This window comes from Haliotis rufescens, unplaced genomic scaffold (genome assembly GCF_023055435.1).
Source record: "Haliotis rufescens isolate VD_foot unplaced genomic scaffold, xgHalRufe1.0.p SCAF_6, whole genome shotgun sequence".
Taxonomy (NCBI): domain Eukaryota; kingdom Metazoa; phylum Mollusca; class Gastropoda; order Lepetellida; family Haliotidae; genus Haliotis; species Haliotis rufescens.
The window spans coordinates 53,267,608-53,289,823 of record NW_025964334.1 but is presented as its reverse complement, the minus strand read 5'-3'; the positions used below and the strand labels follow the sequence as shown (position 1 = coordinate 53,289,823).

Sequence of the window (22,216 nt, the reverse complement as noted above, 5' to 3'; positions counted from 1 at the left end):
AGCCTGGAATCGTGAAGTACAAAATAAATATAAAAGAGTCATGATCACAGTCTGCTGGGATACCCCTGGTTATTGTTGTAGTGACATGGTATTGTACTTGGCCTCGCCAGAGCCTGCAATTCCAAACACTCCCCCGGAAAAACAAATCAAAACTTCAACAGCACAACTGGGAATCAAAACTTAACATGCAGAGGTGCCAGTGTAATGATAAGTTTTAGGGAAAATGTTATTGTTCTGGAATTGCTCTCATCAAGGCAGTTGAATCAGTCTGTAATTGTCTGTAATTGTCTGTTCGTTTATGTACTTGTGGAGTCTGAAATGTGAGTCTTGAGTTTGCGCCACAACGACGGGCTAAACAAACCAAAACCACTTCTCTCTGTTTCCCCTAAACCAATATGCTCTATTATTTGTTATCCTTGTGTAGTTTTGCCATACTCTATTCAAGAAATGTTTCTTCTGCACTGAACCTTTTTAAAACAATTTTAGACTATAAAGTGGATTTTATTTAACGCATGGCACACCCACCCTGTTTTGTAGGTCAATTCAGAGCTGAAGAAATCTCTGAAAAGTTTTGGCAAATGAAAATGTAAGAAATATGTCAGTGAGACCGTTTTCCAACAGACAGATTCTTGAAGGTTTTGGCCTTAGAACTTCTGTCGACCAGGGGCGCATCTTGGCTAATTTTAACTGTAAGCAAAACTAAATTTTTGAGGGCCCGCTAGGGGGGTTTGGGGACATGCTCCCCCCAGAAATTAAAAAAAATATTAGATGCTTTTAAATGCTATTTCCTATATTTTGGACTGTTTATGTTAGATTTTATTGTAACAAATATTGATTATTTATGTATTATTATGTTTTATTAGTAATATATATATATATATATATATATATATATATATGTGTGTCCCCCCCCCCCGACACAGTTTTTTACTTTCCTTAAAGAAACATCTATAAAGACAAATGAAATTTTAACAAAAAAACGAATCGATGATATTACTTTTATGTGTTTTAACAAGTTCATTCATGTGCCTAAAGATTCCTATTTCAAGCTAGACAACAAATATCATGTTTGACTGTGTAGAATTAATAATTTACTGCATTGATAAATTGTGGTTTACTTGTAAAAAGTGTGTTTTTTAGGTGTAAAAGAAAACAGTGTTTTTTAAGTGTAAGCAATTGCTTTTCTGCTGCAATGGTAGTTTCGCTCCTGTCCTGCCTCCCACTCTCCTTTATCTGATCCCCCTCTCTCCCACCCCCACCTCACTAGCGGACGGACGGACAGACAGACAGACAGTATATCATAAGAAGTATAAACATAAAGTTCTACAACCAGACAGACGGACAGACAGACAGACAGACAGTATATCACAAGAAGTATAAACATAAAGTTCTACAACCAGTTGCTAGGCAATCTACCAGAGACAAAATGTCATTAAAATACACAGTAATACACAGCGAGAAATATATACATATACATATATATCAATGATATAAGATGGAACGTCATTTTGCTCAAATGTTATGGCAGGTTTTGGCCACGCAAGAAGTAATTTCGAAGTAATTCTGTGTAAACTTTCCAGTATAAGAGTAATTATTAAAGTTAGTAAATTTAAGAATACAGCGATTAAGAAGATCACCTCCCGTCATGGTACAAAGGGCAACTAAGTAAAACATGGATCTCGTTTTCCCCCAGTCTGTGCAATTAAAGCAATATCTCTCTGTCTGGTCCACCGTACCCTTTTACAGGCTGATTATTGATCCAGATCAAAGCGCAGATGAAAATGGAAGTGGACAATGTTTTTCATATCTCTTGGCCTTATGTAATAAAGAAATTGGTCAATCTCATGCAGTCATATTGGATTGCCCAAAATCATTAGTGTTTACGAAGCAGTTTTTGATAATGAATCAATTCAGTTCCTGTTATGTGCTGTATAGAAAGAAATACTGTGACATTTCACACTGATCAGTGAGCGAGATCTGGTGGACAAAACAACCAGTTCATTATGAAGTAGGTTAGTTCAGGAGCACTCAGTGTCTAATCATTGAAATGGGGAGTTAGACACCTTATGTCAACAATCTAATACAATGATTCTAGTGGTCTTATGTCACCATGGCTGACATTCGGTGTATTTAATGTTATAAGGAATGGGGGTGGAGTTATAAATAGAGCGAGGTGATGAGTGACTGTTATAAAGAGGTGATCAGGCAGGGGTTATAGAGGTGATTGGGGAGTGGTTATAAAGAGGTGATTGGGGAGTGGATATAAGGAGTTGATGAGGGACTGGTTATAAAGAGGTGATTTGGGAGTGGTTATAAATAGTTGATTAGTGACTGTTATAAAGAGGTGATCAGGGAAAGGTTATAAGGTGTTGATGAGGGACTGGTTATAAATACAAAAGTGACTGTTATAAAGAGGTGATCAGGGAGTGGTTATAAGGAGTTGATGAGGGACTGGTTATAAAGAGGTGATCGGGGAGTGTTATAATTAGTTGATTAGTGACTGTTATAAAGAGTGATCAGGGAAAGGTTATAAGGAGTTGATCGGGGAGTGGTTATAAATAGTTGATTAGTGACTGTTATAAAGAGGTGATCAGGGAAAGGTTATAAGGAGTTGATCGGGGAGTGGTTATAAATAGTTGATTAGTGACTGTTATAAAGAGGTGATCGGGGAGTGGTTATAAATAGTTGATTAGTGACTGTTATAAAGAGGTGATCAGGGAGTGGTTATAAATAGTTGATTAGTGACTGGTTATAAAGAGGTGATTTGGGAGTGGTTATAAATAGTTGATTAGTGACTGTTATAAAGAGGTGATCAGGGAGTGGTTATAAGGAGTTGATTAGGGACTGGTTATGAAGAGGTGATTGGGGAGTGGTTATAAGGAGTTGATGAAGGACTGGTTATGAAAAGGTGATTTGGGAGTGATTATAAATAGTTGATGAGGGACTGGTTATAAAGAGGTCGTCTGGGAAAGGTTATAAGGAGTTGATAAGGGACTGGTTATAAAGAGGTGATTTGGGAGTGGTTACAAATAGTTGATGAGGGACTGGTTATAAAGAAGTGATCTGGGAAAGGTTATAAGGAGTTGATGAGGGACTGGTTATAAAGAGGTGATCGGGGAGTGGTAATAAATAGTTGATTAGTGACTGTTCTAAAGAGGTGATCGGGAGAAAGGTGAGGTGAAATTGGGTTTAACGTCGCGTCCAAGATTATTGCACTTATATAGCGACGTGTTTCGGGAGAAAGGTTATAAGGAGTTGATGAGGGACTGGTTATAAAGAGGTGATCGGGGAGGGGTTATAAATAGTTGATGAGGAACTGGTTATAAAGAGGTGATCGGGGAGTGGTTATAAAAAATTGATCAGTGACTGTTATAAAGAGGTGACTTGGGAGTGGTTATAAATAGTTGATGAGGGACTGGTTATAAAGAGGATATCGGGAAGGGGTTATAAAAAGTTGGTCAGTGACTGTTATAAAGAGATGCTCAGGGAGAGGTTATAAGGAGTTGATGAGGGACTGGTTATAAAGAGGTGATCGGGGAGTGGTTAATATAGAGTGAGTGAGTGAGTGAGTGAGTGAGTGAGGGAGGGAGGGAGGGAGCAGGCGTGGGTTTATGCCACATTGACTACAAAAACGGTAGTATATTTGGGTAGCAATCAAAACGTGAATCCTGCACGTCTTAGCTATGGTGGAGGAAGTCAACACTGATAGATTTTCACAGTCATTTATTGGTCCAAGAGGTGGATGTGTATTTGCTTGTAAAGTAGAGTTCTCAGAAAAATGTCCAATATTCTGAGAGGGGGAGGATGAATGTCACATAAATCAGCTGCTGGAGATGACTGGCTCCTGCACACTTACTAGTGGCCTACTTTGTCACTCACTATTGCAAGGCCTTTCACTCTTATACACAGCAGCTTGGTGAATACTCTGGTTCCGTCTTATCGAGAGTGTTTCCCTCCACAAGTGATAACTGTAGACAAGTTGAACAAGGAAGGGTTCACTGCCTGCTCACTAGTAACTGTTGTCCTGGTATGGATTTGTTCGTTTTATTTCTGAATAAAACTTTTTATGTTTTTTCTGAAAGGTCGAGCTGATTAATATTTGTGTGTGCATGAATGTTTGAAAGAGAGAGAGAGAGAGTGTGTGTGTAAGTGTGTGTGTGTTAGTGTGTGTGTGTTAGAGAGAGAGAGAGAGAGAGAGAGAGTGTGTGTGTGTGTGTGTGTGTGTGTGTGTGAGTGTGTGTGTGTGTGTGTGTGTGTGTGTGTGTGTGTGTGTGTGTGTGTGTGTGTGTGTGTGTGTGTGTGTGTGTGTGTGTGTGTGTGTGTGTGAGAGAGAGAGAGAGAGAGTGTGTGTTAGTGTGTTACTGTGTTACTGTGTGTTACTGTGTGTGTGTTACTGTGTGTGTGTGTGAGTGTGCCATGCTACACACTAGTTCAGTATCAAGTTTTTTACAAATTTAGAAATGCAATTAATTTTTTCTTGATTGATATTGTATGACGTTCATGTGGGACATTTATTCGACACATTTTGTTGCAATGCAATTAATTTCTTTGAAATTGTAGGAGCAAATAAAAACAGACATGTTGACGATCTTCCTTAAGTGTCGAGATGGTTGTGTATGGGGAATGATTTGTACTGCATTGCCAGGATAATTAATATTGAATATTCTCAGGGAACTGAGAACAGTGTTCCACGTTTATAAATCAAAGTATTATACAAATACAACTGTGGTGAGATATGATCCTGTAGTGTCAGATTGTTTCACTTTAGATGCCACAAGAATGAAAACAAGTAATTATCTTAGAAATATTAAAGTTGACAGATACATGAGGCTGTTTTGTGTTTTGAGTACAAGAGGGCACAAGAAGTGTGGTAATGTCTTTTCTTCACAGATTTGACATTATTTGGACTTTTTCTCCCAGGTCTATTCAATGTGGGGAAAAAATGGCAAAATATGGCATTTATTGTCAAAATCAGTGCGAGAAAACATTTCCTTAATCACAGGTGGGGTGAAATGGGATTTAACATCACATTCCTATTGCATTATACATGCATGTGCGTGCGTGTGTGCATGTGTGTGTGCATGCGTGTGTGCATGCGTGCGTGCATGCGTGCGTGTTTAATTGAGGGGGACACAAAGGATTTGAAGGATTTTATGCCTGTAAAACCTGAGATATTTTGTACAGTTATGTTTTTTAAAAAAACAAACATTTTTATGGTGATGATTTCATCTGGTAGACAGCCTCAGGAAAATAAACACTAAATGAATAAAGTACAAAAATAGTTTTGAGTTTGGTATGGCATGACAATATCCCCATTTTCTGTGGAGTTGGTAGTGACAGAGACTTGCCTGTATGTTCAATGTTTCATTTGTTTTTTAATCAAGCCCAATCAGCAGGTGCCAAATTAACTTTTTTTAAATCAGGACTGACATCCTAAAGAAATTCTTATGAACAAAATAAGTGATTTGTTAATGCCACTTTTAGCCTGTCGTGGCAGGGTAGAGCTAAACTAGGCTTCAAACATTATACCTGGGCATTTAACATGACAAAACACAAAGTTTCCCAACTCCCCTTTAAAACAAAAATGAAAAATGCCTGACCTAATCAATCAAAACAAAGTGATGGAAAAAATATTTTTTATCGTCTGTCAATCCCAAACTAAAAATACTAAAATATCAAGAAGAAACACGTATCACATCTGTCACAATATTTGCCATGAGGTAAAACACTTTTCTTTAAACAGAAAAAAATAAACAAGTAAGATCATTCAATGGATATCCAAGTTCTTTATTACATCTAATGCCACTTTGAGAAGCAAAAATATATAAGTCAAAGCGAAAAAGAAATAAATTGTCATCAAAGATTATTTAATATGTCATGAAAGCCATTTTCAGTTCTAAAGAAAGCTATAGCCGGTAGATATAGATACCTAACCAGTAGACAGCATGCTGCTTTCGTTCCGTTGCCCACGTCAATGTTAGTTCTGCAGATGGACATTTAACATGACGGGCACTGTTAGTTAATTCAGCAATGCCCTGCCCCCCTGCCCCGAGTGTGATCTATGGATGCAATCACTGCCAACAGAAACACAGATGATTGAAACAAATGGACCAATAATCAGCTCTGTGATGTCCTGTGTGAATAATGGACATAGGGACATACGTACTGCACTGAAATAGCGGGCTTGCGTGGCAGACGGTTCTAACAGATGATATAAACTGGGGACTATGTTAAAGAGTAACGTAGACTACAGAGTAATCGGGGTGGCTGTCAGCTTGTTGTGCTGAGTAGAAACACTGACATTGTTATTAGTGTATATTTCAGTTTTTGGAAGACTTGCTTGGTTCATTTTGGCATTAAGCTGTTGCCGTGGCGCCCTGGGTTGTTCATGTGATTGAAGATGTGTGTTTATCACTGTACGTTCTGTTAAAGTATCAGCCAAGCTGTAAAGAAGATATGGTAGTTGTTTTAGTTTTTTTTAGGAATCAAAAGCATGAGAAGATATTTAAAGTGGTGTGTGTTGATTTTTTTAGGTGGTTGCTATAGTGTTGAAAATTACTTTTTGTGAGAATTGAAATGTTTATTGTTTGAGGAAACAGAATGTGTATATTGATATATACTACTCAAAAAGATTTTTTAAGCATCTCATTCTTAGCTATAGTTAATCTGTGAGGCCACAATCATTGGTGAGGCATCCTTTGGTGAGGCCACAATCATTGGTGAGGCATCCTTTGGTGAGGCCAGAATCACTGGTGAGGCCAGAATCATTGGTGAGGCATCATTTGGTGAGGCCAGAATCATTGATGAGGCATCCTTTGGTGAGGCCAGAATCATTGATGAGGCATCCTTTGGTGAGGCCACAATCATTAGTGAGGCATCCTTTGGTGAGGCCACAATCATTGATGAGGCATCCTTTGGTGAGGCCAGAATCATTGATGAGGCATCCTTTGGTGAGGCCACAATCATTAGTGAGGCATCCTTTGGTGAGGCCAGAATCATTGATGAGGCCAGAATCATTGGTGAGGCCAGAATCATTGGTGAGGCATCATTTGGTGAGGCAACAATCATTAGTGAGGCATCCTTTGGTAAGGCCACAATCATTAGTGAGGCATCCTTTGGTGAGGCCAGAATCATTGATGAGGCATCCTTTGGTGAGGCCACAATCATTGGTGAGGCATCCTTTGGTGAGGCAACAATCATTAGTGAGGCATCCTTTGGTGAGGCCACAATCATTGATGAGGCATCCTTTGGTAAGGCCACAATCATTGATGAGGCATCCTTTGGTAAGGCCACAATCATTGATGAGGCATCCCTTGGTAAGGCCACAATCATTGATGAGGCATCCTTTGGTAAGGCCACAATCATTGATGAGGCATCCCTTGGTGAGGCCAGAATCATTGGTGAGGCATCATTTGGTGAGGCCACAATCATTGATGAGGCATCCTTTGGTGAGGCCAGAATCATTGATGAGGCATCCTTTGGTGAGGCCAGAATCATTGATGAGGCATCCTTTGGTGAGGCCACAATCATTGATGAGGCATCCTTTGGTAAGGCCACAATCATTAGTGAGGCATCCTTTGGTGAGGCCAGAATCATTGATGAGGCATCCTTTGGTGAGGCCACAATCATTGGTGAGGCCACAATCATTGGTGAGGCATCCTTTGGTGAGGCAACAATCATTAGTGAGGCATCCTTTGGTGAGGCCACAATCATTGGTGAGGCATCCTTTGGTGAGGCCACAATCATTAGTGAGGCATCCTTTGGTGAGGCCAGAATCATTGATGAGGCATCCTTTGGTGAGGCCACAATCATTGGTGAGGCCACAATTATTGGTGAGGCATCCATTGGTGAGGCCACAATCATTGGTGAGGCATCCTTTGGTGAGGCCACAATCATTGGTGAGGCATCCATTGGTGAGGCCACAATCATTGGTGAGGCATCCTTTGGTGAGTCCACAATCATCAGTGAGGCATCCTTTGGTGAGTCCACAATCATGGATGAGCAATCCCTTGATGAGGCCACAATCATTTATGAGGAATCCTTTGATGAGGCAACATGTATTGATTGTACATTGATGTCAATATAAAACTTTCCATGGAACCAAGGTCAACTGATGGACATGTTGGACTGCTGCCAATAAAATGAAACAATAAATGTCTCTGTAAAAGAAGAATGACATTTCATGAAAGTTTATAATAACCTTTTGTCATGTAATGTTAAAATACTACTCAAAGTTTGCTAAGGATCAACATTTCAAAAAATCATCCAACACATAAAGATCATATCCCAGTACACAATGATAGGGTAACCCCTATAGGACCTCAATTTGATGAACGGACAGGGGCATGGAATCAAGGGCATCCGGTACAAGAGGTGCCTGAAGACCTGTGTATGTATCGGGACAGAGTCGCTGCACATCATTATTAGGGAACACAAGAACTAAGCAACTGAGGATTGCAACAAATGAATGCACTTATACTTCCTTGGCTTCATAGACGTTTGGGGCGGTTGGGTAGCCTAGTGGTCAAAGCGTTCGATCATCAAGCCGAAGACCCAGGTTCGATTCCTGACATGGGTACAATGTGTGAAGCCCATTCCTGGTGTCCCCCGCCGTGATATTGCTGGAATATTGCTAAAAGCGGCGTAAAACCATACTCACTCACTTACTCACTCACTCATAGACGTTTGAGGGCCAAAGAATTTGCACATGCATAGGCATCCTTGAAACTGGGTCAACACAACATCACATTGCAAAGTGTGATCAGCAGGGCATGAAATCAATACCAGATGTTTGGATCAGCTACCCAGCGACATGCAGGTGGTCGACAGTGTTCCACCACACAGCGGGAAGACAGGGTTCTCCTGAATGCAGCAAGATGTCATCACTTTGTGACTGCCACCACACTCAGAAATGACCTGCAGAAAGCCAGTGGTGTTAATGTTTCTACTCAGACAGCGTAATCATCTCTGTTAGGCTGGTCTCATGAAGGGTATGCATTCACATCCCACAGACTTGACATCATAGGCAGGAATGGTTGGATTGGGCTGAAGATCATGTCGATTGGACAGAGCAGGACTGGGCTTTAAATTTCACTGATGAATTGAAATACTGTCTAGACTTCACAGATTGTCGTGCCAGAGTGTAGCATAGACAAGGACAAAGATTTCATGATTCCAACATAGCTGAACATGACCAATAACGAGAGGGCTCAATAATGATTTGGGGTTGGATCAGTAGAACTGGAAGAACCGATCTCCATGTCCTACAGCAGGACACGATGACAGTTGATGCGCTACAGGTATGACATTCTGAATGTGGACGTGAGACCGCATGCTGGTGCAATCAGATTGGACTTCATCTGTGGATGATAACTCATGACTTCATCGTGCCAGGTTCATTGATGCCTACTTAGACCATTGACCGCATCGAGTGGCAAGCCCGGTCACCAAACATCAACCCTATCAAACTCAGTTGGAACGAGCTGCACATCCCCCTCTCACGACGCCCTGTACTTCCAGCAACTATACAGGAACTCAATGCGCTCACTGAATTGTGGGACCGCCTCCGTGGTCTAGTGGTAGAGCGTCCGCCCAGAGAGCGGAAGGTCCGGGGTCGATCCCCGGCCGTGTCATGCCAAAAGACGTTAAAAGATGGTACTTTTTGTTACCCTGTCTGGCGCTCGGCATTAAGGTGCTAAAACAAGGACTGGTCAGCTCGGAGTCAGTATACTGTGTCTGAGTGGGGTATCCATGTTAAACTGCGGCATGGTATCTCAGTGAGCTAGCACTATAAATCAGCATCAGTCCGGACTAGTTCAAGCAGCCACACACACACACACACGTACATGCATGTTGCTATATGAGTGCAATAATCTTGGATGCGACGTTAAACCCCATTTCACCTCACCTCACCTCAAAAACAAATGTCAAAGAAAGTATCCTAATACCTGAAATTTTTTGTGTAGTTATCCTTTGTTTACATTGGTTGTACGGCATGTATGTGGAACAATCTTCCCTTGGCAACCACCCAGACACTTGTTGGAAGAATGAGATGACAGTGCCATGCTGTGATCACATCACTTGGATCACATACACACTACTGGGAGTTGAATGAATTTGTTTTCATGATGTTTTTATGCTTCAGTTTTGATCAGATACTCTTATTTTGATGGGTTATTAGGCTGATTTGTAATCAAAGGTTGTTTTTTAGGCATTGTGTGGCAGATGACAATTGACTGTTGTTCATTAAACATGTCTTCATGAGTGAGTGAGTGAGTATGGTTTTACGCCACTTTTAGCAATATTCCAGCAATATCACGGCGGGGGACACCAGAAATGGGCTTCACATATTGTACCCATGTTGGGAATCGAACCCGGGTCTTCGGCGTGACGAGCAAACGCTTTAACCACTGGGCTACCCGACCGCCCTGTCTACATGAAATACTTTGGCTATTTCAACAGATGCACACAATTTGACATGTTACCTGGGATGATCCTTTAAAGCAAACTTTGAGTAGTGTAACATTCAATTTGTAATAAACTCACTTTCATCATATGTTAATAATATACATTATTAGTACATGCTTGATAATTGTATTAGTACTGAGACAAGGGACTGCCTCCATGGTCTGTCCGTGTAATACCAAAAGATGTTAAAATTTGTTGTTACCTTGCCTGGCGCTCATATAACAAGAGTGAGTGAGTGAGTGAGTGAGTATGGTTTTATTCTTATTCCAGCAATATCACGGCGGGGGACACCAGAAATGGGCTTCACACATTGTACCCATGTCGGGAATCGAACCCGGGTCTTTGGTGTGACGAGCGAACGCTTTAACCACTAGGCTATCCGACTGCCCCCATATAACAAGAACGGGTCAGCTCAGAGTCAGTATACAGCGGTATCCATGTTAACTGTGGCATGGTTTCTTAGTAGGCTAGCTACATAACCCAAATGCAACTTTTGCCTATTGTGTTGTAGGTCTCTTTCTATCTCCTAACAACCAGGTTTTACTTTCTGCTTGTAAGACCTGATGATTTGAATAGCAGATGGAATTTGGACTTAATAGTGTTTCAAACATCCAAAGTTCTAAAATCGTAGACAAGATATCCAACTTTTTCATTATGGATGACGGAAATCGACCCTGCAACCTTACACATCGTGTTAAGTTTTGTAACCCACTGTTTCCAGCTACGCCACCAAGGCAGGTGGTAAAAGAACATTCAATTTTAGATGTCATGACTTAGTTTTGACTATGCTGCACGTTTCTTCTCTCGTACGCTTTGATCATATCCTTTTCTACTGCGTCAAACTATATTGTTTCACTTTAAGATACTGTGAAACAGGAATTTAATGCGACATGAAAATAATGCGAGCTCTTGATTTTAGACATAAATGCCCATTTTAAAAATGCGAGTGCCCATACCCTTTCCTAAAAATTTATGAGCTGGATTTATGTTCTGTGTTATTTTAATTAATGTAACCTACGTAAATAAAAGCCTTACCTGAAAACACCTAGTTTGTTTCAAATGATGTTTTGAACAGGAACTGTGAGTAGACAGAGATAAATAAAATAACTGTGCACATTAAATCCCCTGTCCATGTTTTTCAGTGTGAGATTCCTTCCTTATTTTAATATTATTTAAGCTAATTGCACGTATGTTTGATGGCCAAGCGTGAGAATGGTTTCCTTGCAGCTATCATTGTGTTAGTGTTGTTTTAGTTGACAGTCTGCTGGTACTAGTATATACGTTCGGCCCTTTGATGTAAAGAAGTAGAAAACAGATCAGTGTATCAAATAAGGGGATTATGCTTGACAAGCTTGTAAAGGACATTGATGGGATAATTCGTGGCTGGCACCAATCTGGGCTGCTTGACAGGATGTGAACTGACCACTACTCAACTTCACTTTGTGTAGGTGACTTTGTTATTTTGTCTAGTAATTTATTTTTCTATTACCTGTGTAATCTGTGACTGATTGTTGTCAGTGGATGCTATCAACTTGTAATGATCTGATATCATTGTTTTTGATGTAATACTAGTAAATAATACTGAAGTGATTTATTTCGTTTGTTGATTGTTTCGTTATTTTGATGGTACGAAATTAATGCGCATAAAATTAATACAACCTTCCGTCACTCGCATTTTTCGCATAAATATTCTGCTCGCATTAATTTCTTGCTTTACAGTATCTCGATGTTTTCATATGTTTTCTAATATTTCTTGTATTTAGATGGTTTATAAGGCAAGAGGATATTGGGTACATACATTGCTGATTCCCTCTTGCCTCAGTCTTACTTCCTCGTCCATAACCGAGGAGAAGTGCTTTATCCTTCACATAAAAAGCTGTCACTACAACAAGCAGTCACACGAACACATGCAAGCACATTGCTGCAACCCGTGAAGATGCGGGGTAGAATGGGTCTTCAGCAACCCATGCTTGCCGTAAAAGGCGACTATGCTTGACGTAAGGGGCGACTTAGGGGATCGGGTGGTCAGGCTCGCTGACTTGGTTGATGCATGTCATTGACCCCAAGCGCGTGGATCGATACTCATGATGTCAATCACTGGACTCTCTGGTCCAGACTTGATTATTTACAAACTGCTGTCATATAGCTGGAATATTGCTAAGTGCAGTGTTAAACAACAAACAAACAAAGCAAACCAAATGTAAAAGAGCAATGGTCTTGAATGCGACCCCATATCACCCATCCTCACTCAGACAAGACACTCAGCATATGGAAGAAGTTGCAAGCTATGGATACTTTCTCAACATTTGCACATAGAATTGCTTGTCACAAACAAGATGTCTGTATTGAGATGGTGCCATAATCTACTTGTGCATAACTGACAGATGCCAAACTGTCCAGCATTGAACTCATACATGTTTTGAGACCATCTTGCTCAAGACAGATCAATGACATTATTAAGTCAGCGTCACACTTAGGTGCCCTGCAGGAACATTTTCAAGGAAATTACTCAATTGAAATGGCAGGAAGGTTTTTTGACGTTTTAAATTGAAGGTCATGGTTTGAGGTCATAGGAATACCTCATTATTATTCATTCTTATAAACCTATCACTTTGTTACTCTATATTGCATTAGGATCCTGACAACCTTGATTAAACCTAGTACTCATCTTCCAAACCCAGGTTTTGAATCTGTTCTCTTCCAAACCATGGTTTTGAAATGTGTCACTTCTAAACCTGCTTTGAGGGTTTTTTTTGCACGCTTTGATCGAATTCCTTTTATACCGCGACACACTGTATTGTTTCACTATAAGACATGTCAATATTTTCTTATTTCTTCTGGTATTTCTTGCATTTAGAAGGTTCATAAATTGGATAAAACACGACTCCTCAGTTGAAGATGTCAAACTTTGAGCTTCGGCTTTTCCCTCGCTCGCGGTTTTATGTTTTCAACAAAAACCTCGGAGGCATGTTTTATCCTATACATATCAGTTGTGTTGAGTATTTTTGTCTTTGAAACTCACACAATTGACACTCATTTGTACTTTGTTGGATGGTTAACTTTTGATCAAGTACTGCAATGTAAAAATGGTAAGGTGAACAAAATGGAAGATTTTTATTATTATTTACTCTTAAATAGTTTTATGTGTGGTGGCACGTGGTCCTGTGCGCAGCGCACAGATCACAAATCAGGTGAAGGTAAGCAACGTCGGTCTCGGAGAGTAGTTGGATGGGTGACCACGTTAAGCAGCTTGACTCCTGAGAGTTTCTAGGGCTTGGGTGCTGCCCCACACTGAAGCACATATACCACATGTGGTGTCTCCTTAGGCAAGTGACTTTGTTTGAAAAGTGCCTCTGTTCACCCAGCAGTCAGTGGGTACCCGGTAGGATGAGACGGTAATGTGGCTGTTAACCTTCTAGCGCCTCACAGGCAGCTTGGGTTGTATACTCCCCAGGGAGATGAAAATGAAAATAGACTGCACACTGATCCATTAACCGGGGTAATAATAGTGTAGCGCTATGAGCATCCACTTGGTGAATGGAATCTGGCGCAATATAAATGCACTTATTATTATTATTATTATTATTATTATTATGATGATGATGATGATGATGATGTGTGAAGCTCATGATTTCCTTAGATATTGGTGTAGAAGTGTTGGGGGCTCAGTGTGGTAAACTCATCATCAGGATGTTCTAGTTAGTCATGGCAATCATCACTTCATGTCTCCTGTTTCTTTGTTGTTTTGGTTGAAATGACTCAAATACCTTCACAAGATGAAGAAGATGCTGGCATTGATGCTAAAATTGTGCATCATGGCTGTCAAGAGAAACCCAAATGCTACATTTTATGTACATGTTTTGATGGATTCCAAGAATATTTGGCTATGGTGAATTAATGAGTAAACTTTTCCTGAGAGAAATTTAATATTGAATGTATTTAAATGCTTTTGAGAGAAGATTACAATGTAATTAATATTTTTTTCAAGAACAACTGCCAAGATAGTCTTTGAATTGTATAAATAGTTTTATTCTGTGCATATTTTTATTGTATTCATATGGAATTTCTGCTGTTGTCATTTACTGTCATTTACAGTTTCGTTCATGAGCAGCCTCTGTTATGGTGCATGATACATGTTACATGTGACTAGAGGCAGTCAGGTGAAGGACCAATCTCATTAAAATCAGATCTTAGTTCTCGCTACCGCTAAACAAAGATCTGAGGACATCCCATTATGGGTCACGTCAGACCGACCTTGTGTGAACTTTGACCGACCAATGGAATGACCAATCAGAAGGCAGCTTTCTCATGCTTTACGGCACTAATTTCAAATTGGCGAATACGCTTTGAAACATATTTTGACAAATTCTCGATTACAAATTTTAAACCTGAATAAAAGAACATTCTGGAATGGCTAATAGAGGGTCTAGATTGTATGGATTCAGTCGTTAAACCCGTAACTATCATTCAGAGTTAAAGTTTTTGAGGCTGCATGATCAGAAATCACATTCCGGCTGTCACTTTCATAATCTGGTAAGCGATGCTCTGATTGGTCGGATGAAAGGTCGTTCTGACGTGACCCGTAATGGGATGTCCTCAGATCTTTGTTTAGCGGTAGCGAGAACTGAGGTCTGATTTTAATGAGATTGGGTGAAGGACTAACGCTGCCTTTTTGCCTGGATTTTTGAAAACATGCATATTCCTCAGATTTTGTCACCATAAACCCTACTATTAATGCTATGCGAGTTGTTGCACATTTTAAAAAGTTTTTGCTTGTTTAATACTGCTCTCAGCATTATTAAGGTGTATGACTGCGGTGTGTAAATAATCAAGTTTTGATCAGTCAATCCAGTGATTGACATCATGAGTATCGATCTACACATCTGGGATCTGATGACATGCATCAACCAAGTCAGCGAGCCTGACCACCCAATCCCGTTTGTCACCTCTTACGACAAGCATAGTCGCCTCTTATGGCATGGATGGGTTACTGAAGACCAATTCTAACGGGGGTCATTGCACATTCCATGGGATTCAGACAATATCCACATGGACACACTCAGACATTTCCCCACAGGACAATTCCACAGCGGACTTTTCCCCACTAAAAGAAGGACATTTCCTCACAGGACACTTCCACACCTGACTTTTCCCCACTAAAAGAAGGACATTTCCCCACAGGACAGTTCCACACCGGACTATTCCCCACAAGACAATTCCACACTGGACTTTTCCCCACTCAAAGAAGGACATTTCTCCACATGGACAATTCCACACCGGACTATTCCCCACTCAAAGAAGAACATTTTCCCCACAGGACAATTCCACAGCGGACTTTTCCCCACTAAAAGAAGGACATTTCCTCACAGGACACTTCCACACCTGACTTTTCCCCACTAAAAGAAGGACATTTCCCCACAGGACAGTTCCACACCGGACTATTCCCCACAAGACAATTCCACACTGGACTTTTCCCCACTCAAAGAAGGACATTTCTCCACATGGACAATTCCACACCGGACTATTCCCCACTCAAAGAAGAACATTTTCCCCACAGGACAATTCCACAGCGGACTTTTCCCCACTAAAAGAAGGACATTTCCTCACAGGACACTTCCACACCTGACTTTTCCCCACTAAAAGAAGGACATTTCCCCACAGGACAGTTCCACACCGGACTATTCCCCACAAGACAATTCCACACTGGACTTTTCCCCACTCAAAGAAGGACATTTCTCCACATGGACAATTCCACACCGGACTATTCCCCACTCAAAGAAGAACATTTTCCCCACAGGACAATTCCACAGCGGACTTTTCCCCACTAAAAGAAGGACATTTCCCCCACAAAACAATTCCAAACCAGACTATTCCCCACTCAAAGAAGGACATTTCCCCACAGGACAGTTCCACACCGGACTATTCCCCACAAGACAATTCCACACTGGACTTTTCCCCACTCAAAGAAGGACATTTCTCCACATGGACAATTCCACACCTGACTTTTCCCCACTAAAAGAAGGACATTTCCCCACAGGACACTTCCACACCGGACTATTCCCCACTAAAAGAAGGACATTTCCCCACAGGACATTTCCCCCACATGGACAATTCCACACCGGACTATTCCCCACTAAAAGAAGGACATTTCCCCACAGGACAATTCCACACTGGACTATTCCCCACTCAAAGAAGGACATTTCCCCACAGGACATTTCCCCACAGGACTATTCCACACCAGACTATTCCCCACTCAAAGAAGGACATTTCCCCACAGGACAATTCCCCACACAACTTTTTTTTTTTAAACAAAAAATTGATAACAGGAAGTTTTTTTTTGTTTTGTAAATTTGGTGGGTAGAACATAAGAGGATTTTGGACATGTCTGACTGAAGACAAGATTTGTGATGCTAATAATCACTAGCTGTGACCATCTTTGCAGGATCTCATTAGGGTTAGTGATTAGTGATAAGGGGAAATGTCCTACACTCTAATTACATACACATCTGATTCAGTATGCTCCAATCTCTTTAAAATCAGATCTAAGAGCTCACTACCACCACACATAGAGGACACCTCATTACCGTCACGTGAGAATGATCAATCAGAGCATTGCGAATGTGAAAGTCCGAATGTGTTTTCTCATCATGCAGCTTTGGAAAGGTTGACATGAGGTATTCTGAATGACAGTTATGGGCTTAATGACTGATTTCATCACAATCATTGTCTATCTCTTTGCTCAACGGGATAAACATTTCAAAGGAAAAAGACTTTCCATATAAACTGGAAACACTGCCGTACAATCTCAGCCATCTATTAAAATTTTGAATCGAATCATTTTTTCAAAGCGTCATCTGGAAGAGAAATCTGACGTTTGAGTGAGTGAGTATGGTTTTACGCAGCTTTTAGCAATATTCCAGCAATATCACAGCGGGGACACCAGAAATGGGCTTCACACATTGTACCCATGTTGGGAATCGAACCCGGGTCTTTGGCGTGACGAGCGAATGCTTTAACCACTAGGCTACCTGACTGCCCCCCTGAAGTTTGAAACAAGTGGCGTAAAGATCAAGAAAGCTAAGATTCTAATGAAAATGAGTATGTATTAGTTCAGAATTCTGTTTAATCACTCAAGGTGATTCCAACTGTTTGTCATCAACAGCTGCATGTTTATTATCACTTAGATGCACAGCCTTTACGCGTCATAAAATTAACAGATATAATTCATATTATTATACCTCCATGTCAGAATGATGGAATCTGATTGGTCTACGTGATCTTGATAAAATACTATGTATCCCGTCTTAGAGGGAAATAAATTTCTCAGCAGGAGAATTAATCCCTTATACCCCACCATGAGCAAGACAGGCTGCAAGTGGATTTCTAAGAGGCAGAATAAATCCCTTATACCCTGCCTTGAAGTAAAAAGCCTCATGCTTTTTCCAGGTGAATGAAAGTCATGTGACATAGCACAAGTTAATATCAGCTTAATCAAATAGCTGTTTTCTATCAATTTTGAATTTGTTTTTATTCTTTTAAAATATATTAAAACATGCCTGTAAGATAAATTGGTTGTAGCAGGATCACTCAGGGTACATGGGGTTTATGCGTCCCCCATATAAAACCTAACGCAGGATGCATAAAACCACATGTGCCCTGAGTGATCCTGCTACAACTTATAATTATGTCACATGTATATTAATATAAAATCAACAACCTGTTGAATGAAAAGATATGGTCTGCAGCAGTCAGTGTTCTCGAGGAATTGACCATCTTCCTGAGGCAATCTGCAGTTAACTCCCTTGCCTTGGGGGGTTTGGAGGGGGGGGTCACGGGTGGCCCAGTCGTTTAAGGCACTGTGATTCACTGTGCGGAGTTGCATCCCTTGGACACGCCAGAAACCTATGATTGTGTTCGAGTCCTGGTTCGCCCTGATTATATTTCTAGGTTTGTCAGCACCGTACCCGTGCTTGTGGGTTTCACCGAAGTGGTAAACGTCTGAGACCTCCATCACTTCGGGCTTTCCACCCACATTAAGCTGACACGCAGCGATATAACTGGAATACTGTTAAAAGTGGGGTTAAACCCAACTCACTCACACTATGCAGATTTTGAAAGCAAGATATTACAGTCTGGGGATGAAGGTTTTGCTACTGGGTGCCCTGAACCATGAACTTGTTTTGATAACGCTGCAGGCAAAGTGCACTGTAGGCAACATAGTGTGTATTACAGGCTGGTGGCCTGATTACTTAAATAAATTTGATTGACTACAGTTTCAAAAAGGCGAAATAATGATATTCTTTGGATTTCCTGAAGTGTCAAAAATGAAAGAAGTTAAAGACGCTGATCCAGGGCCCAGGTAATCTCATCAAGTATTCACCATCAACTATAAGTCTAGTTTAATGTCGACATCAAGTATTCACCATCAACTATAAGTCTAGTTTAATGTCAGCATAAAGTATCATCATCAACTATTAGTCAAGTTTGATGTAAACATACTGCCATCAACTATAAGTCTAGTTTAATGTTGATATAAAGTGACCAGCATCAACTATAAGTCAAGTTTAATGTCGACATCAAGTATTCACCATCAACTATAAGTCAAGTTTAATGTCGACATAAAGTGACCACCATCAACTGTAAGTCAAGTTTAATGTCGACATACCATCATCAACTATTAGTCAAGTTTAATGTCGACATAAAGTGACCACCATCAACTATATGTCAAGTTTAATGTCAGCATATAGTATCACCATCAACTATATGTCAAGTTTAATGTCAGCATAAAGTATCACCATCAACTATAAGTCAAGTTTAATGTCGACATAAAGTGATCACCGTCAACTATAAGTCTAGTTTAATGTCGACATAAAGTGACCGCCATCAACTATAAGTCTTGTTTTATGTCAACATCAAGCATCATCATCAACAATAAGTCTGGTATAACGTTGTCATCAAGTGGAGGACCTTTCACAAGAAGAATTGGCTTCTTGTCAAGGATGGACACACAGAATCATTGTCATCACCTTCAGTTTTTGTCTGTTTCAACACCAAGAATGATTATTTGTATGTTTCCCATATCCAGGCACTAATGTCGACATTAAGTACCGTGACTAGGTCAGCTGACATTAATGGCCTCCATCTTTGATTTGCAGTTGAAAGCACTTTGTGTTTATGGTCCTTTCTTCCTTCGTGAGAGAGCCTCCTTGATAAATCTTCAGCAGCTCACACAGAAATGTATCTGTCATTTGTTCTAAAATATGGATTTCTTCCGTGTGGTTTGGAAACAATCATGGCTCTGTTACTACCCCTGGGCACTGGGCCATCAGATGTCAGAGAAAACCCACATCAGCTGCATGTCAGCTTGTGTCATTTGAAAAAGGTTTGTTTGTTTGTTTGTTTGTTTGTTTGTTTGTTTGTTTGTTGTTTAACGCCAAACTCAGCAATATTCCAGCTATATGACGGCGGTCTGTAAAATAATCGATTCTGGACAAACAATCCAGTGATAGACATCATGAGCATCGATCCATGCAATTGGGATCGATGACATGTATCAACCAAGTCAGTGAGCCTGACCACCCGATCCCATTAGTCACCTCTTGCGACTAGCATAGTCTCCTTTTACGGGAAGCATGGGTTGCTGAAGACCTATTCTACCCCGGATCTTCATGGGTTGGAACTCTGGTAGGAAAGTGGTCTAATGCATCAACATAGCTGCTTTGAATTTGCCCTAATCATGTCATCTTCCCAAGGCAAGGGAGTTAACTGACTGTAACTAGGCTGGAATTTCTTGGCTCGATCGTAGCACCACCAGTGTCTATTATGAGTTATTTCCCTTCTATGTCCCTCCAAATAACCAATCAGATTCCAACTCTGATATCACTTCCAATGCTTCAAACAAAATGGCGGCACCCAGTGAAGACGATCTGAAATATAATCAAGATCTATATTTAATAAAACAGATCTTATTTGGCTAAATGCATCAAATTACGTGAGCACCTTGATTAAGAACATAAAGAGATTTGAAAATATCTGTTCACGCTAAGGTGACAGGTACACATGCTTTGCAAATCCTGCAATCAACTGAAATGTGCATGGCAGTTTACGAACTGGATGTTGAATTTGTTAAATGATTTTGATTGGATCAGGCATGGACTCATTAGTCCAGCCAAAGCATAACTCCGTAATTGCAGCCAAGTTGGGCCAGGGTGGAAACTGTTTTTTTATAGTCAGTTAACTCCCTTGCCTCAGGAAGATGGAATCATGTATTAAGTCGTCCTTCACTGTTTCTTCAGTAGGCCTCTTGTTCAAGACAATGTATTAATTTGCTTGAAGATGTAACTTCTTAACGCATGTCATGGTGGAGTGTTAAATTGGTTTTCATCTTCAGTGACATAGAGAAACTAGCATTTGTGGTTGAGAGCGGATCCAGGCAGATCCAGAGGGGTGTCAAGGAGGTCCAGATCCCCCCTCCCCTTCTTTTGAAAACCGAATGTAGTATGTTGAAGGCAGTAAAATCATATGAGAGAGGATTTTGATATTTTGAACCCCTCCCTTTTAAAAATGCTGGATCCGTCCTTGGAGAGTTAATTACTGATAGGGAAAAAGTAGCTCAGTCGATAGTTGTTGCCCTTAAATGTGGCAGGATCTGCTGATTTGTAGTTACCATCTCTGGTGTGTCCTGATTATGATTCTTAACTTGTCTGCACCAGGGGGGCATGGGTGGCCCAGTCTAAAGCACCGCAATTCTCTGTGCAAGGTTGCATCCCTTGGGCACGCCAGAAACCTATGGGTTCGTACTATTGAGGGTACGAATCCCGGTTCGGCCCGATTATGTTTCTAGGTTTGTCAGCACCATACCTGTGCTCGTGGGTTTCACCGAAGTGGTAAACGTCTGAGACCTGCATCACTTCGGGCTTTCCTCCCACATTAAGCTGGCACGCCGTGATATAGCTGGAATACTGTTAAAAGCGGCTTTAAACCCAACTCACTCACTTTATTGTCTGCACCATATCCTCACGGATAGTATGTCAACAAACTGTGTCACTTTTGTTTTCCTTCCTTATATACTCACCAAAAGCTTATATCAGCTTAATGTTATCATGTAAATTTCCAAATAACAACAATATTGTAAATGGATTGTCTATTTGTATGTTTTTTGGTTGGTAATAAGTGTCATTTGATGTTGGAGTTTTGAGCTGAACTAAAGTTGGAAAACTAAATCTCCTCCTCTCCCAGAGACTGCTAAATATAGAATACTAAACGAGTTCCCGTGTAATACCAATTTTATTAAACGAGTGAATAGTTGTGGTATCTGACGAGCGAAAGCGATTCAGATACCACAACTATTCACGAGTTTCATAAAATTGGTTTTACACGGGAGCGAGTTTAGTATTTTATTTATTACTTGCCATTTATAACGTTTTTTAGAATTATACTGTTGAGTAGCATAGGCTGACACCCACACGATCAACGGCATAGTCCAATTGAGTTTAACAGAATAATACTTCAAACACGTCAAAAGTTGAAACGTATGAATTTAATTCCAAACAACGGTCCACCTTTAGAATTCACAAAATTATCGTAGGGCTAAGACTATCGCAAATCACATACTTTAATAGACTAATGACTGTCGTTGCGCTACAATACGATCGCCTTGTGGAACGGGCCTTGCACCTCAAAGTTTACAATCACGTCACAATACCCGATGACGTAATTTGTGGAATTTTGTTGCAAGATCCATCGGCGA

General features: G+C 40.5%; 2 protein-coding genes across 2 annotated transcripts in view; one reads left to right on the top strand and one right to left on the bottom strand.

Annotated features, from left to right (window-relative positions):
• Window positions 1–22,216, top strand: part of LOC124138174 (soluble guanylate cyclase 88E-like) — a 199,678-nt gene that overhangs the window by 29,579 nt on the left and 147,883 nt on the right. The gene's annotated exons all lie outside the window — the stretch shown is intronic.
• Window positions 6,652–8,028, bottom strand: LOC125374868 (calphotin-like). Its single transcript, XM_048386552.1, has one exon. It carries the CDS (start codon window positions 8,026–8,028, stop codon window positions 6,652–6,654), a length of 1,377 nt encoding a protein of 458 aa, XP_048242509.1.

Coding starts and splice junctions, on each gene's coding strand:
- LOC125374868 (XM_048386552.1), bottom strand. CDS start 8,028: ATGATTGTGGCCTCATCAAGGGATTGCTCATCCATGATTGTGGACTCA.